This window comes from Carcharhinus amblyrhynchos, chromosome 3 (assembly GCF_965287045.1).
Source record: "Carcharhinus amblyrhynchos chromosome 3, sCarAmb.v2.hapA, whole genome shotgun sequence".
NCBI classification, from domain to species: Eukaryota; Metazoa; Chordata; class Chondrichthyes; order Carcharhiniformes; family Carcharhinidae; genus Carcharhinus; species Carcharhinus amblyrhynchos.
In genome coordinates, this window is record NC_137326.1 from 25,762,808 (window position 1) to 25,779,884 (window position 17,077).

At 43.9% G+C, this 17,077-nt stretch overlaps 1 protein-coding gene across 1 annotated transcript in view; it reads left to right on the top strand.

Annotated features, from left to right (window-relative positions):
• LOC145337625 (ninjurin-1-like) overlaps positions 1-16,869 on the top strand; it is a 55,640-nt gene extending 38,771 nt beyond the window's left edge. Inside the window, exons 2-4 of the mRNA XM_080182432.1 lie at positions 18-243; positions 5,636-5,811; positions 12,330-16,869. Of these exons, the coding sequence (XP_080038558.1) occupies positions 18-243; positions 5,636-5,805 (396 nt within the window). The 3' untranslated portion in view covers positions 5,806-5,811; positions 12,330-16,869. The remainder of the gene's footprint in view (positions 1-17; positions 244-5,635; positions 5,812-12,329) is intronic.
• The last annotated feature ends 208 nt before the right edge of the window (positions 16,870-17,077 follow it).

Sequence of the window (17,077 nt, forward strand, 5' to 3'; positions counted from 1 at the left end):
TGTTTTTCACACAACAGAATCAGAACAGGGGACAGAGACGACCCATCAACTTCAATCACTATGCCAACAAGAAGAGTGCAGCAGAAAGCATGCTGGATGTTGCCTTGCTGATGGCCAACGCGTCCCAGCTCAAAGCAGTGGTCGATCAAGGGTCGAACTTCAGCTACTATGTGCCACTCATCATTCTCATTAGCATATCACTGATATTTCAGATAATAGTGGGCATCTTACTGATATTCATTGGTGAGTTCAATACTGAGTCACATTAAGATAATTACATTTTGAATGAAAAGTCTCAATTGTCTGTCATTTGTACTCCATATATATTCCTAGTGTATCAATTTACAATGCAGTATAATGTTGCAAGAGAATTTGCAGAAGTTTGTGAATTAACTGCTTTTAACATCTTTGAAAGGTAAGGGACACAGCATTTTTACAAAGAATCAACATTTATTTGGTTCTGTGTGAAAATTCACATGTTTTTGAAGGAAAAACACTTCCATTGCAATGCTGTGAAATTTGACCTCACTCCATGAGCCAATGAAACCCAAATTTTCAACCCCTCTCAGTACTTCTTCTTTCCCTCACTGGGGTTCAGTCCTGCATTTTTACTGGTCTCCTTCTGTTGCATCCTTTGAGCTTTACCTTAGTATTAATATTCCTGGTTTGGAATCAGAAGGTACAGGCTTCAAAGCCCCACTCCTGATGGTGCTGGAGGGTGCAACTGTGGCTCCCAGTGACACATTGACATTGGGAGGAATGCTCATGTCTGCTGGTACAGTGCCCCCTCCCCCTGCCCCGCCCCACCCAGTTGTACATAGGAACATAGGAATTAGGATTATAAGTATGCAAATTCAGCCCTTCAAGCCTGCTCTGCTATTCAATTGGGTCATGGCTGATCTGTATGGGCTTTGACAGCCCAAAAAACATTTCTGCTGTGCAGGAGTAACCGCTTCATATAGAAACTCTACAGTGCAAAATGAGGCCATTTGGCCCATCACTGATACCTATCCCACCCAGGCCCTATTCCTGTGTAATGACTTCAATCAGGCCATTGAGGTTGGTCTATCAGAGTATGAATTCTCTGATTAAGGAGCAATTGGTGAGCCAATCAGGACGTTCATACTCCAATAGGCCCACCTCAATGACCTGATTGAAATTATTACACCCTGCTAATCCCCCTGACACTAAGGGGCAATTTAGCATGGCCAATCAACCTAACCCGCACATCTTTGGAGAGGGGGAGGAAAGTGGAGCACCCGGACGAAATCCACGCACACACAGGAGAACGTGCAAACTCCACACAGTCAGTGATACAAGCTGGGAACTGGCGTTGTGAGGCAGCAGTGCTAACCGCTGTGCCACCGTAATGGTTATGATCAAAGTCACAGTATGTCAACCTGGGAAGAATTCCATTTGTAGAACTCTTCAGGCAGAGAGCTCTAAGATGTACAAAATGATCCGAGTGACTGCAAGGTGGCAAACAATTTGAACATCATCAGAGCCATCACTCAACATTCTCCTCTCACAACAGCCTTAGTGGTAATTCAGAACGGGAATCCTGCCTGAATGCTTTACTTTTCCAGTGCATGTGTGCTGAGGTCAGTCGCTGGCCCTTGAGTGATAATAAGCTCGGAATTAAACTTGGCACTTGGAGGACTGCAGAGCTTGCAGCATATTACTCATTCAACCATCAGGAGAGACCTCCATTCCAGTGCAGTGTGAGCTGAGTAATTGCAGCTTGATTGATGGTGGGTGCATTATGAAAGTCACAAAAAAAGGAATGCAATTGATTGGGAATATTAAGTACTGTATTGTAAATTTAATCTACATCCAAGACAGACTTGCTCCATTCTGAATCATCTGGAAGCAAAGTCCTATCAATATGGACGAATTATAAAAACATGAACACCACTCACAGCTCAATTATATTCAAGTACTTATCATATTATAAGAAATACACAGAAAAATACAATGTGTGCACACACAGCTTTCTTTGTCATAATATCTGCATTGTTTCAATCCGGTTAGGGAACCACTCCACAGTGCCGATGCCATGGGTGTAATCTTACCAAAATATAGCAGTGGTGAGAAAACTGGCATATTCCTTTCCAGAGAAGCCAGTTGGTTTTTCTCTCTAGGTCTTATGACAATCTGCCACTAAAATCAAGGAGGTGTTTCACTCCTCAACACATGTGAAAAACCCTGCTCCTCAGAACCTGAGTAAGCTCCCCCCTACCCCCCATGGAGGTCACCCCTGATTGGAGTTGGCAGTTCTCTACCACATCACCTGACCCCCCCCCCCCATCAACCCTTTCTCACCCTCCTCCCGCAACACCCCCTTAATCCTTGGCCCCCTTCTCCCTCCCACCCATCATCGGCTCCTCAGCCCCCACCCTCCCTCACCTGCCACCCGATCGCTGAGTCCCTCCCACCCCCACTAAAGACCATCGCCGGCATCACCAGCATGACCATCCGCTCATCATGTCTAAATTAATCCCCCGCCATGAGGCTCCCACTGGGTCTGCCCTGTGGCACAGGTTGGCACTATCCAGTTGGCACGGGGCCAGCCTGTGCCAGGCGACATTTCCAGGTCACTGCTGAGCCATGTCCCTCTCCCCGGTACTTACCTTTATGACCCTGGGGAAGTCCCCATGACAGGTTACTGTCTGGATGAACCTGTTGTAAATGGCTGAATATCCGAATGACGAGGGGAGTAGGGGGAGTCCCGAGGAGAATGCTGGTTAATGACATGCTAATGTGTTAAAATGAGCTTTCTGCAGTTCTGCAGCATGTTTGCCGCCAGGGGAGGGGCCAGTAAGATTGGAAACTCGCCGGCGCATATCGCGCTCCCTGGATTTCGAGCCCCTGCTGCCATTCCCATTATGTGGAGATGTCGGCGTTGGACTGGGGTAAACACAATAAGAAGTCTCACAACACCAGGTTAAAGTCCAACAAGTTTATTTGGTAGTAAATGCCACTAGCTTTCGGAACGCTGTTCCTTCTCACCAGACTCACCTGACGAAGGAACAGCATTCTGAAAGCTAGTGGCATTTACTACCAAATAAACCCGTTTGCCATTCCCACTGGCGGAAGAGTGTGGGCTAAAAGTCCTCCCCAACATCAATAAGGCCACTAGTGTTGTGCTCAGCTTGCTATGAGGTAAACTTATTGCTAATGAAGTAAACAAAATGCCAAAGTTGGAGAGATTAGTACACAAGGCACGGCTTTATTCCTGATGTCAGCTGTGGTCATTGAGTGGGTGTTACTTTCAGGGGTAGTGGCACTGCAGTGTAAGATGCGTCCCTGCTCAAACCTTTAGGGGGAAGGACACCTGACTCAGCTGGAACTGTAACAGTGAACCATTGGTTGTGTGCAACTTCAGTGACCATATTGAGATGTGAAGCTCACTTCAGCTTATTAAATTAACCCTCCTGCCTCTGGACCTAACAGCAGTACTTAACTGTGAAGGGGACAAACTATATTTCAAGGAGATTCAGCCTCCAAACAAAAACATCACGGCTCTTAAAACTATTTGGAAGTTACAACACTTAAACCTTTAAACTTCTCCCCGCTAATATATTCATTATGTACGTAATCTCTCCATCAGTTAATTTCTGACTGAGAACAGGACAGTGTTTTAGTAAAGTCAGTATGGCAGCTTGACGTTAGTATTTCTGTATCACAGGTATTTGATCTGGTGTGGAGTGTTTTCAGTAATAGTGTGTGTTTTGTTGTTATTGGCTGTGGTAAATTTACAAGTTTGATTCGGGTGCAGGGCATAGGTAAAATCTGCGGGATTACAGAAAGCTCATTTTAACACATTAGCATGTCATTAGCCAGCACTCTCTTCGTGACTCCCCCCCTCACTGAATATTCAGCCATTTACAACAGGTTCACCCAGATAGGATCCTGTCATGGGATTTCCCCAGGGTTGTAAAGGTAAGTCCCAGGGGAGAGGGATATGGTGTGGCAGTGACCTGGTAATGTCCCCTGGCGCAGGTTAGCCCTGGTAACAAATACAAGAGGACATGATTTAAGGGTGAGGGGGGAGAGATATAATTTGGATATGAGAGGAAGGTTCTTTACGCAGAGAGTTGTGGGGGTATGGAACGCGCTACCGAGTAGGGTGGTGGAGGCGGGAACGTTGGACTCGTTTAAGGTTCAGTTAGAGAGGCACATGAGTGAAACGAGGATGGAGGGTTATGGTAGGGGAATTAAATAAGGGTTAGAACCTCGGGAGAGACCGGAAAGGCAGGCTTGTGATTAACGTTTTTGTCTTTTATTCCGCAGGTGGAGGTCCACCTCGTTGTCAAACGAGGGGCATGCACACGGTGGGTCGTGCGTGGGCTACTCTTGGAGGTTCAAGGAGTGGCCTAGTACTTCGTGTCGGTGTGTGTGCTTGATCCTGGACCGGTAGAAGGGCGCCGCAACAGCTCGGTGACTAGCACTGCTAGCTGTGCAGATACATGGATTTGGGCCTGTGTCTGTGGGAGTTTGTGCATTCTCCCTGCGGATGCGTGGGTTTCCTCCGGGCGCTCCGGTTTCCTCCCACACCCCAAAGATGTGCTCTTAGGCTGATTGGTTTTACCAAATTGACACTATTCTCCCCTGAATCTGGCTAAGTCAGGGGTTCTATTCGTAGACACGCAGGGTAGAATAGGTGTAGGGTGATGCGGCGGCGCGGGCTTGTTGGGCCGAAGGGCCTGTTTCCCGTGCTGGGTTGTTCTTTGTTCTTTGTTCTTTGTTGTTAATCTATGCCAAGAGCAGGCCCATTGAGAATCTCATGGCACGGGATTAATTTAGACGCGGTGATGTCTGGGAGTGGATGGAGGAGCTGGTGATGCCAGCGATGGCCCTTGGCAGGGGTGGAGGACTTGGCAATTGGGTGGGGAGGGTGTGGGTTGAGGGGCCGGTGATGGGTGCATTTTGAAGACCATAGTTTTATTTTGGCACCGAATATGTTATTGCAGCTAGATTTCCTGGGCAGCTGGTAGCACAGTGATTAGCACTGTGCTTCACAGCTCCAGGAACCTGGGTTTAATTCCCAGCTTGGGTCACTGTCTGTGTGGAGTTTGCACATTCTCCTTGTGTCTGTGTGGGTTTTCTCCAGGTGCTCCAGTTTCCCCCCACAGCCCAAAAACATGCAGGTTGGATTGATTGGCCATGCTAAAATTGCCCCTTAGTGTCCTGAGATGCGTAGGTGAGAGGGATTTGTGGGTAAAATATGTAGGGATATGGGGGTAGGGCCAGGGTGGGATTGTGATCGGTGCAGACTCAATAGGCTGAATGGGCTCTTTCTGTACTGTAGGGTTTCTATGATTCTATGACAGGAAATGCTTATATTACAAAGCTGTCTCTTTAGGTGAATGTGCAATGGAAAGCACCTAGTAGCTTTGTGTCTGTGAACAGTCTTTGTCAACACTATAATCCATTCAGTCTTGAGATATGATAAACATTACAGCTTGGCTGTTAGTGTCCAAAGTTAATGCCATAATTTTAGTCTTAATTTGAAAATTGCATGGGTGACCATAAAGTGTGGCAGTGATATTTGTAAGGTTACGCCATGCCAGTATTATTTAATGATGAATGTTGAGCTTTACAGTTCAGTGACAGTTCTTACTCTGCTTTTCAGTCAAGTATGATCTGAATGACCACAGGAAGCAAGGCAAGCTGGATATTCTCAACAACATCACCACAGGCTTGATCTTCATAATCGTCATTGTGAATATTTTCATCACAGCATTTGGAGTACAACGGCCTCCTACCTACCAAGCAACTCCACTGCACATGAGCAACTTGTAAAATAAGGTAGGTCCACCAGCCATCTAACTTTCAGGTTGAATATAAAGCCTACTGAAATGCTTGTATCAACCCGCATGTATCAAGTTAAAGCAATTACCAGATTTCTCCAGATTATTATCCAAACCAGGTGAAAATTGGGATAGGATTAAGGGAGCTAGACACGTGGCTGAAGGAGTGATGTGGGAGAGAGAGGTTCCATTCATGGGACACTGGCAGCAGCATTGGGACATGAAAGGAGTTGTTCCAATGGGGTGGCTGAACAGGGCTGGGACCAGGATCCGAATGAAAGGCATGGTCACGTGGGTTTTAGACTAGAAAGTGGAGGCAGGGAGGCTCAGGTAGAAAAAGTAATGCAGATAAATGTTTGAAAATAATGAAAAAGAGAAGTTGTGCTCGAGGTAAATGCTGCAGATGAAAGGGAAACTAAAATAATTAAGCCAAGCCAGGCGAGAGAAATGGAAAATATGTGACTAAATCACATCAGGGCAGGAGGATAGGTCAGGATGTGTGGTCCAAAGAAACATTCTGAGGAAAGAAGCAACTGAATGAATTGCAGGCATAAACTCAACTTGGAGGGCATGGCAAGATATGCAGGTTAGGTGGATTGGCCATGATAAATTGCCCCCTTAGTGTCAGGGGGACTAGCTAGGGTAAATGCACGGGGTTATGGGGATAAGGCCTAGGTGGGATTGTGGTCAGTGCAGACTCGATGGGCCAAATGGCCTCCTTCTACACTGTAAGGATTCTGTGGCATATTGGCCATCACTGGGACATGGTTGCCAGGTGACCAAGACTGGGAACTAAATATGGCAGTTTTTAAGTTTCAAAGGGAAGATAAGGAAAATAGTAAAGGTGGGAGAAGTAGCCTTAATGATTAAGACTGAAATAATTTCCAAAGTAAGAGAGGATTTAATAATATGTAGGCAAGCAGTGAAGAATTAAGAAGTGGAAATATGATTTTAAGACAGTAGCAAGAGTTATGTATGGAACATAGAACATTACAGCGCAGAACAGGCCCTTCGGCCCACGATGTTGCGCCGACCAATTAAGAGAAAAGCAATGACCCACTAACCTAAACCAATCCCTTTCCATCCATAAACCTATCCACGGACCTCTTAAACGCCCCCAAACTAGGCGCATCTACAACTGCAGCAGGCAGGACATTCCATTCCGCCACCACCCTCTGGGTAAAGAACCTACCTCTGACTTCTGCCCTATAACTACCACCCCTTAATTTAAAGCTATGTCCCCTCGTGCTAGCTTTCTCCATCCGAGGAAAAAAGCTATCACTGTCCACCCTATCTAAACCTCTAATCATCTTGTATGTTTCAATAAGGTCTCCCCTTAGCTGCCTTCTTTCCAACGAAAACAACCCCAAATCCCTCAGTCTCTCCTCATAGGACCTTCCCTCCATACCAGGCAACATCCTGGTAAACCTCCTCTGCACCCTCTCCAATGCCTCCACATCCTTCCTATAACGTGGGGACCAGAACTGTACACAATACTCCAAGTGCGGCCGCACCAGAGTTTTGTACAGTTGTAACATGACGTTGCGGCTCCTAAATTCAATCCCCCTACCAATAAACGCCAAGACACCGTATGCCTTCCTAACAACCTTATCGACTTGAGTTCCAACTTTCAGGGATCTATGCACGTATACACCTAGATCCCTCTGTTCGTCAACACTATTCAGAGTCCTACCGTTAGCCCTATACTCTACACATCTCCCTGGTCGTATAGGCTCCCTGGTTGTAGTTGTGAAGTGATAACTTGTATAAATGCAGAGATTAGATAAGCATGTGGCAAAAGCAGAGTGAATTTAATCTTTATGCAGATTGGGATACACAGTTTAGCACATTAAGACGTTAGTGAATTGTTTGAGCGTGGGAATAATTTTCTGACACACTGGCCTGAGTTTTTATCCTCAAGATGGGTACTGTGAATCAGTTCCTGGCTCAGCCTGCCTGCCCGCCTCAGGATGTGCCCACAGAGATAGGATCTTTATTACTGGGAATGGGTGCAAGCTGTTGTCATGCCAGCTGGCCTAGGAAAGAGGCTGGAAGCAGCCACAGAGTTTGTCAGGAGTGGAGGCGAACAGTTTAACAGGCCCACCTCAGTGCCATGGGGCTTAGAAGGACCCACCAGCCCTTACTCCCCATGTCCCATCCATGCCATTTTACCCTTCCCCCAGGCACTGCAGACACTTGAAACAAGAATACATAATGAGACTTGTCAGAGAGCCCAGATATTCATTAACCTGTTGAAATACTTGAGCCCCAGGGAAAACATTGTTTGATTGACAGCTGTAGTTCTCTGTTGTCAATTTCACAATGTTTATTTATGCAAGATTAAGAGGTTTCAAGTGTCTGCAATCTCTATTATTGATACATTCAAGGGTCTGGCTAATTGACATTTTTGGGGTGTAGTGAAAAGGCTTTTTTACTATAATCAAAAGAAATGAATGGACGACCTTTTTATATATATATCATATTGTCACTGTAGGTTCATTGGTTCTATGGAGTGCATGGTGTGTAATTAGCATGGACATGCTGTAGCTTGGCATAGAAGGCATGAGGAGACATGAGAATGGGTGCAAGCCATAGCTTGGCATAGGAGGCATAGAGATGTGGGAGTAGCTTGGCATGGGGAAATGAGGGGCCATGGGGATGGTGAAGGGCATAGCTTGGCATGAGGGCACGAGGTGGACCTTTTGAACTCACCTTTTCAAAGGTTTCCTTCTGCAGTTTGTTATAGCTCAAGACGACTCTGAGGGGCCATGAACCACACAACTCCTTAAAAACCTGACCAAATTCATCAAAACTGCAGAGGGAAAGGATGTGCTTATTTCCGCAATGGAGTCGGCCAAGTTGGCAATGCCAGGTGTGGGATTGTGACCCAACCAGCCCACTGCCTTAAAAGGCACAACTGGAATTGTGTGGGAAATCAGGGCCCACCCACTATTTCTAAAGTCCTCTTGAGTCATCCCAAAATGGTGAAAATCTAGATCACAATGTCACAAAATCACAAAGGGAACAGGCTGTGTCAGATTTCACAATATCACTAACATTGAAGTAACGTTAGATTTAGTTAAGAGCCAATTGGTGCATTGACATTTATTTAATTGAGATCACCATTTGATCAAGTTCAACGTTGTGTTTGAGCAGGAGAAACGTGGAAGAGCTACAAAGATTTTAGATTTAGTTAAGATGAACTTCAATGGGATGAGACAGAGAATATTTGCTGAACTGGACAGATCTGTTTTAAAACTGAGGAAGCGGAAGTTCCAATGAAGTCACACGTCAAAAGCTGTGTGAGATTGTCGACAATATTTCTATATTAAGGATCAATCAGATCCCTCCTGTATATGAAATCAGCAACTTTCCAGCAAATCTCATGACCATCTAGTTTCAGAGCCAATTCCGCAAAGAGTCTCTCAGTGTGAAGAGGTCACTGATGCTGACGTTTTGCAAAAAGATATCCAGACAGGCAGGGTAAAGGCCTGGCTTTATATCTTCCTGCATTTTAAAAAAAAGCATATTAATCCCCAGCCAAGTCGAATATAAACACCCCAAACCATTCTGATCTTAGAGTAAAGATTCAAAAAGCAGCCCACAGCAACAAAGGATAATGAACATAAGAACATAAGAAATAGGAGCAGGAGTAGGCCATCCAGCCCTTCGAGCCTGCCCCGCCATTCAATAAGATCATGGCTGATCTGTCGCTGCTCAGTTCCACTTTCCCGCCCTCTCCCCATAACCCTTAATCCCCTCTCCTATCAAAAACCCATCAACCCGCGTCTTAAAAATATTTAGCGAGGCAGCCTCCACCACTTCAACGGGCAGAGAATTCCAGAGATTCACCACCCTTTGAGTGAAGAAGTTCCTCCTCAACTCCGTTCTAAACCGCCCCCCTTTTATCTTGAGGCTGTGCCCCCTAGTCCTATTGTCTTTTTTGAGCGGGAAGAGTCTTTCCACCTCTATCCTATCCATCCCATTCATCATCTTATACGTCTCAGTGAGATCTCCTCTCATTTTTCTAAACTCTAACGAGTACAAGCCCAGTTTATTCAGCCTCTCCTCATAGCTCAACCCCCTCAACTCCGGCATCAGCCTAGTAAACCTCCTCTGCACTCCCTCCAAGGCCAAAATATCTTTGCGCAGGTGTGGCGCCCAAAAATGCACACAGTACTCCAGTTGCGGCATCACCAATGCCCTATACAGCTGCAGCAAGACCTCCCTACTTTTATATTCAATCCCCTTCGCTATGAATGCCAGCATCCCATTCGCCTTCCTGACCACCTGCTGCACCTGCAAGCTGGGTTTTTGCGACTCATGCACAAGGACCCCGAGGTCCCTCTGCACCGTCGCCTGCTGCAGTTTTTCACCATGTAAGTAATAGTCCTTCCTACCATTATTCCTACCAAAGTGGACAACCTCACATTTGCCAACATTAAATTCCATTTGCCAGTTCCTGGCCCATTCGCCCAGCCTATCTAGATCCTTCTGCAGACTCTCTACACCCTCCGCACAATTTGCCGTTCCACCAATCTTGGTGTCATCAGCAAATTTCGACACCATACACTCGGTTCCCTCCTCCAGATCATCTATATAAATGGTAAATAGCTAAGGCCCCAGCACCGACCCCTGGGGCACTCCACTAGTCACCAACCGCCAATCCGAATAGCACCCATTGACCCCCACTCTCTGCCTCTTATTTGACAGCCAATCCTCTATCCACGCTAACACCCTACCCCCAACTCCATGCCCCCTGACCTTCTGTAATAACCTCTTTTGAGGCACCTTGTCAAACGCCTTCTGAAAATCAAGAAACACCACATCCACTGGCTCTCCTCTATCCAGCACCCTAGACACATCCTCATAGAACTCCAATAAATTCGTCAGACACGACTTCCCCTTAACGAAACCGTGCTGCGTCTGCTCTATCAAACAATTCTCCTCAAGATGCTTCGCTATTTTCTCCTTGATCACGGATTCTAACATTTTACCTACAACAGACGTTAAACTAACCGGCCTATAATTCCCTGCCTTTTGCCTGCCACCCTTCTTAAACAACGGCGTAACATTAGCCGTTTTCCAATCTTCCGGCACTTCCCCGGAATCCAGTGGAACATGGTGCAAAAGTAGTCCATGTTGTTAGTGTTTGAAAAGGCAAAGGTCTTTAATTATACTGGCATCTGGCTGATTATTTGAAAAGAATAGTTTTGCCAATAATATATTAAAACAATCAAATAAACATCCGTGTGGCATTAATTCCAAATTCATTCTTCAAAACTGCTGAATCTACTACAAATAATAAGCAAATGTTCCCAATAGAAATCTCATCGATTAAGATTTGCGAGTTGGTTACAAATTGACTGTTTTTGATACTGAGATTTAATCATATTCAGGCCCAATATGAATTAGCAGCATATTGATTGAGTTCCAGTCTTTTAAGTGAAGTACTTCATGACTTCACTTCAACAAAAGAGGTGGACACCAAGTGGGAAAGAAAGGAATCTGAGTGTGGCAGAGGCAGGGGTGTTGGGGGTGGAGGGGGGTAGAATTAAAGGCTTAGATCAAAGTTAAATTTAAATGGAGGATTTTGAAGGCACAAAGAGGGGAAAAAAAAGTGTACAAAGATTATGGCATCCTATGAGTGCCAGAGTGTCTTAGGTTAAGGCAGTGGCTGGCATTTATTGCTCAAAAGCACTATGCTCTGAGATGCTGCTTGAATTACTACAGCCCATGTAGTAAAGAAGCTCTCGCAATGCTGTCAAGTAGAAATTAACAACATTTTGTGGGCCTTGTGTGCTTGCATTACAGGAATCAGCCTTAGCATAGAATAGAATCCCTATAGTGCAGATGGAGGCCGTTTGGCCTATCAAGTCTGCACTGGCTCTGCACCAACTCTCCAAGCATCTTACCCACCCCTCCCCCCCCCACCCAATCCCCGTAACCCCACGCATTTACTCCCCACTAACCCCTCGAACTTACACATCATGGGACACTAAGGGGCAATTGAGTGTGGCCAATCCACCGAACCTGCACATCTTTGGAGTGCGGTAGGAAACTAGGGCACCCAAAGGAAACCCATGCACACATAGTGATAACGTGCAAACTCCACACAAACAGTGACCCTTGTATCATGCAAGGTCCATAGTAAAAGGCAGGACCTTGAACCCTTAGCTCTGGTCATTCCCCATTAATGCAATCTCCTTCTCCAGTGGATAACATCAGTTTCTGCTTTCTTGTTCTTGGCATACACAAGGTAGTGTTCTTGCTATACTGGGCTTGACCAGACCACAGCTGCTAAAACATTTCACAAACTCGTTTAAGGCAGATTTTAAAAAATGGCTCTTTAGGGATTCCTGATCTGCTACTTCCGTTTGTGAAAGGAATTCCTTATGATTAACATTGGTGGTCTGTCCATAATGTAAAAGAGAAGAATTCTGCAATGTAATGTCTATTTTGAACGTTGTTGGAATTAACCATTCTAATTGGGAACTCCCATTTGCTTTATTCCAGCTTATAATGGACAACCATTCTGTACCACAAAGGAAACTCGCAATCACAAGTATCACTCGCACAGTTACATTATTAACAAGAAAGCATTTAGAAGGCAGGCTTCCTTGTAAATGGCTTTCTAAACATGTGATTCTCTGCTTGGAACAAAGCTGTCTTATTATTTAAATATTTTCCACTGATTATACTGTCCTGTATCAGCATTTGCAGTGAATCTTCAACTACTTCCATCAATGAACAATATTGTGCATATCTGGAATAAGTGACGTACTTAAATTCAGTAACAAAATTGTCACTTTTTACAGCAAATGTAATAAATTATAAATAGAAACATATAAATTGTTTTGAAATTAGGGATCAAAAATACAAAATTAGATATGAAACAGATCAGAAATGACCAAATATACCAAAACGTAGGCCATTTTAACAGTAACAGCTAAACCTAGCATCAGATAGTTGCTGCAATATTATAAGTAAAGAATAGATTATTTCTGTATGAGTCACAGAGCACACCTGGGGTGTACCAGCTTAAAGTGTAATCATACAACCTTTTCTTCTAAAACTTTTCTGTAACATGAAATATTTGAAATGTTGCATTTTAGAAATGTAAGCCCTTTTTTGAAATGGGATAACAAATGGTGTATTTTTTTTCAAAACAGTGTTGCTACATTTGATTTTTATTTTTGATTTTGAATGCTAAAATTGTTCGTTATTATAGCCAGAAGCTTTGATTATGCTCATTCTGTGTAGCCTTGCGCCCTTTACATATCTCTGAATTGCAGCCATAAATCTGTGAATTCCTGGATCTCTTACCTTGCTCTTCTCATCACGTTTCGAGAGTTTCGTTTGGACTTCGTGCTCAACTTGTTCCCCCCTCGGCATAGTACTTTTCATGTTTCACTTTTGCTCTCTTTCCCCATTTTGGATTCTCACCTACTTATGTTTTTTGTTCAGGTTCAAATTTACCTTCCTCCATCTATGTCTTCCGTCTTCTCTGTGATGAGAAACTTTGTGTGCTTGCTTTGGGTCTGTCAGCTGCTCGTCACTATCTCTGCTGAAACTGTGTGCGTGGACAGTGGGTGAACATAGAATCGGGCTTGACTTATAGCTTACTGTTGAATAGCAAGTTGACAAAGTGGGGTTGATTTGAATCTGCTTTAGCCATCAGTGTAAACGGCAATGCAGGCCCAAAATCCCACCAGTGAAGTCTTGCTTTCTGATTTTTCATGCCCTGGCCAGTGAAGTGAAAGTGGGAACCCGGTTTCGATAAATTATAACAAGTTCAAACATAATTGAAGGACTTCCCCGCAATGTGTTCGCCTCCCTCACTGAATATTCATATCTCGCCGACAAGGTTTACAACAGGTAACTAAAAACATAAAGCAGTCAAGAAAAACCTGCCGGGGACGCTAAGGTAAGGATAGCCCCCCCCAGAGAGAGAGGGATTCGCTTGCCCTGGCAGTGCCAACTTGGCAGTGCCAGTCCTTCTGGGGAACCCCATTGTGTGGGGGGAGGAAGCTGGAGATTACCCTAATGCTCGTGAAGGGAGGGGCTACCCTGAGGACTGTGTTTTATGGGGGTGATGTGGGGAGTTCATCCAGATGCAGATGAGGAAGCCCTTTAAAGATGATGCCCTGATCTCTGTGGAGTCGGTGTTGCAGGCTCTATCAGGCAGTGATTCTGGCCTGGCCACGTCCCTTTCCCCTGACAAGATTTAAGCAGACAAACGACTAATGTCCTCATTCACTTCTCATCCAATGAAATGTCATTGACCTGAACAGTTTGTTTCTCTCTCCACAGATGCTGCCTGACAATTTCCTGACCACAGTTGTTGGAAATTGTGTGTTTCCATCAATTTTCTGCTTTTATTTCAGGTCTCTCTAGTGTTGCAGAATTTTGGTGTTGCTATTTAATGTTCAGGTCAATAAGATTTCATTGGATGAAAATTGAATTAGGACATTAGTCGTTTGCTTGTACATTTCTCTCCCTTTCCTGAAGTGGCCATGGCAAGCATATAAGGATAGATAAGAGGAACCAGTAGACATAATATACTTGTATCACCAAAATGAATTTGATAAGGTGCCACACAAAAGGAAAATATTTGAGAATAATATATTAGTATAGTTGGTGGATTGGTCAATGGATGGTTAACATCTGCCCAGTGGTGTTGGTCTTGGGGATAGGCAATGTTGGGAAAACAACATGCCGTGGTCACTAGTTCCACAGAGGCAGCTTCCCTGCAGCTGGCAGGAAGACCATCAGAACCGCAAGCCAAGCACTGCAGCTGAAGGGGTTTTCACTCCACACCGATTCCATTACCTTTGTTTGTTGGCCGGTTGACATTGATGTGTAGGACAGCATTGGTTCCTCCACGCAGAGGTATCCTGACTTGCACTCGCAGGTGGAGCTCTAGAGCTGATTGGACCTGCAACATCAGGAGCCTTTTCATCATTGGTGAGATGGAAGGCCGCCAATTCGCTCCTTGAAGATTCCACCTCACTGCTAACAAGAATGGGCCTGAGATCCTTATTAACGTAAGGGTCCTGAAGCCCTGCCCTCAATGCGTTTTCAGCCCAAGATTAAATACACCCTGTTAATGAAACCACCTGGGTTTTAAAAGACTGCACAACACATACGCAACCTGCATTATCTCTTCCTCAATAAATAAGTAACTACTTTCAGCATATGCAGATGGTCTGAGTCAGCTTACCTCAAGTAAAAGGTATAAAAAAAATCTCTATCAGTTTCACCCAGGAACAGGAACTAAACCAGTGACATGGTCATTAGTGAAAAGATATTCTCTGTCTCAGAGGCTGGCCACCTGAAAAAGAACAGACAAAATAATGTAGTTAGAATGAATTTTCATCTACAACTTGTACCTCAAGCCATGACCACAGCACTGTGAAGCATGACTTAAATAGTAAGCTACTATTACTTCCTTCATTTTCATTATGCCTTGCCTATATCACATTACAGCAGAGACAGTTTTCAATGGATAAAGTGGACAAAGGGAGGGGAAATAAACTACTGCCGTATATTTGAATTTTACTGTTTAATGAATTATTTGAAACAAAAACAGTCAAATCAGATTGCAAATCAGGTGATTAACCGCAGTTTGACTTTGCCTTTTCTACGATTATGTACAATTTGTATTCCGCTGAAGCACAGTGTGTTCTTAGCTAGGCAAATCTTAATATTCATAGTCATCTGTTTATGAATTGAGTGTTTAGATATTTTGGGAACAGCTGTCACTGTATTCGACTTAGGTTTGTCTTCAGTATATATTAGCTTATTAATTCAACATTTTCCATTATGCAGACCTTTATAAAGAAAATAAAAATAAATGGATTGATATTTAATATAGTGAATAGGAGAAATTCCCAAAACAGATGTATGTATTAAAGAAAAAATGGTGACTACGTCCCTCTTGGAATATCACTTTGAGATCTTAGATCATAGGACAGCTATGTGACCTCTTACTTAAAAGGAAAAACATAGCACACCTTGAAGAGGGTATTTTATGGCAACGTTATGACTCATTTTCATTACAGTCCAAAGATGTGTGGGTTAGATTGATTGGCCAAGCTAAGAAATTGCCCCTTAGTGTCCAGGGATGTGTAGGTTAGAGGGATTAGTGGGTATAATATGTAGGGATAGGGGGATAGGGCCTGGGTGGGATAGTGTTCAGTGCAGACTCAGTAGGCCGAAGGGCCTTTTTCTGCACTGTAGGGTTCTATGATTTACCCACCTCTTTAAAAGGTCAGAGTTAAAATGGGGTTGGGAACGGGTGCAATTTTCCCACCTGGTTCCTACCCTCACACAGAAAGAAGGAAAACACCACTTGCATTGGGGGACTACTGAATTTCACCACTCGATGAGTGTTGTGATCATGTAACTCATATTGGGCATTATCAGGAGAGAATCATGGTGACCAGATCAGGGGCCAAACATTTCACTATTCTAATCAATTAGTATTGTGGAGGCGCTTGAATGAGAGACTACTCTCCTATTAAAACAAATTCACAGAAAATAGAAGTATAAATTTATTATAGGGATTATTGCATAACGGGTGATAGCAAATTGGAAGCTTGCTTCACACTGAACAACTTAGCAAGCAGTAGTGAACCAGGGCTATTTGGTTTATATTGCACCTCAGTTGCTTTTTATTTGAAATCAATTAAGAACAAAAATTGGGCAAAATTGGCCGCCGAGTCGCAATCACCCATTTTGCCCCTTCTACCAATATGAAACAGCACCCAGCTTTGTCCGACACTCCAGGTTAAGTCAGATCCATTCAAATTCAGCAGATGTTACCTCTATGCTTTGATGTTGCTGTATTGAAGCATCAGGTTTTAAGAATTGCTCAAACAACAACGCTGGAGTTCAAAGATCAAAAATGGTTTTTGAATCAGGTTCTCAGTTTGTATTTTCAATCCAGTGCCAGTACACACAGCAGCTGTAAACATTTTAGACATCTCAAGTTCTATTTCAAATGACTGTTTAAATGTATTTGTATTAAAATATTGCACTTTACAAATAAAATACTCACTTTAATAAAACTGTGTCCATCATTTTGTACCTGCAACCCCTGGCTGTCCATTTGTTTTCAATGTGGACTTTAACAGCAATTTTTAACATACTTCTTCAGCATTATGTTGAGCCCCACAAAAACATCAGATGAAGATTTCCTCTTCATCTACTCCACACATTTTAATTTCCCATGGAAAGATTCTGTAATTGTTTTAACTGCT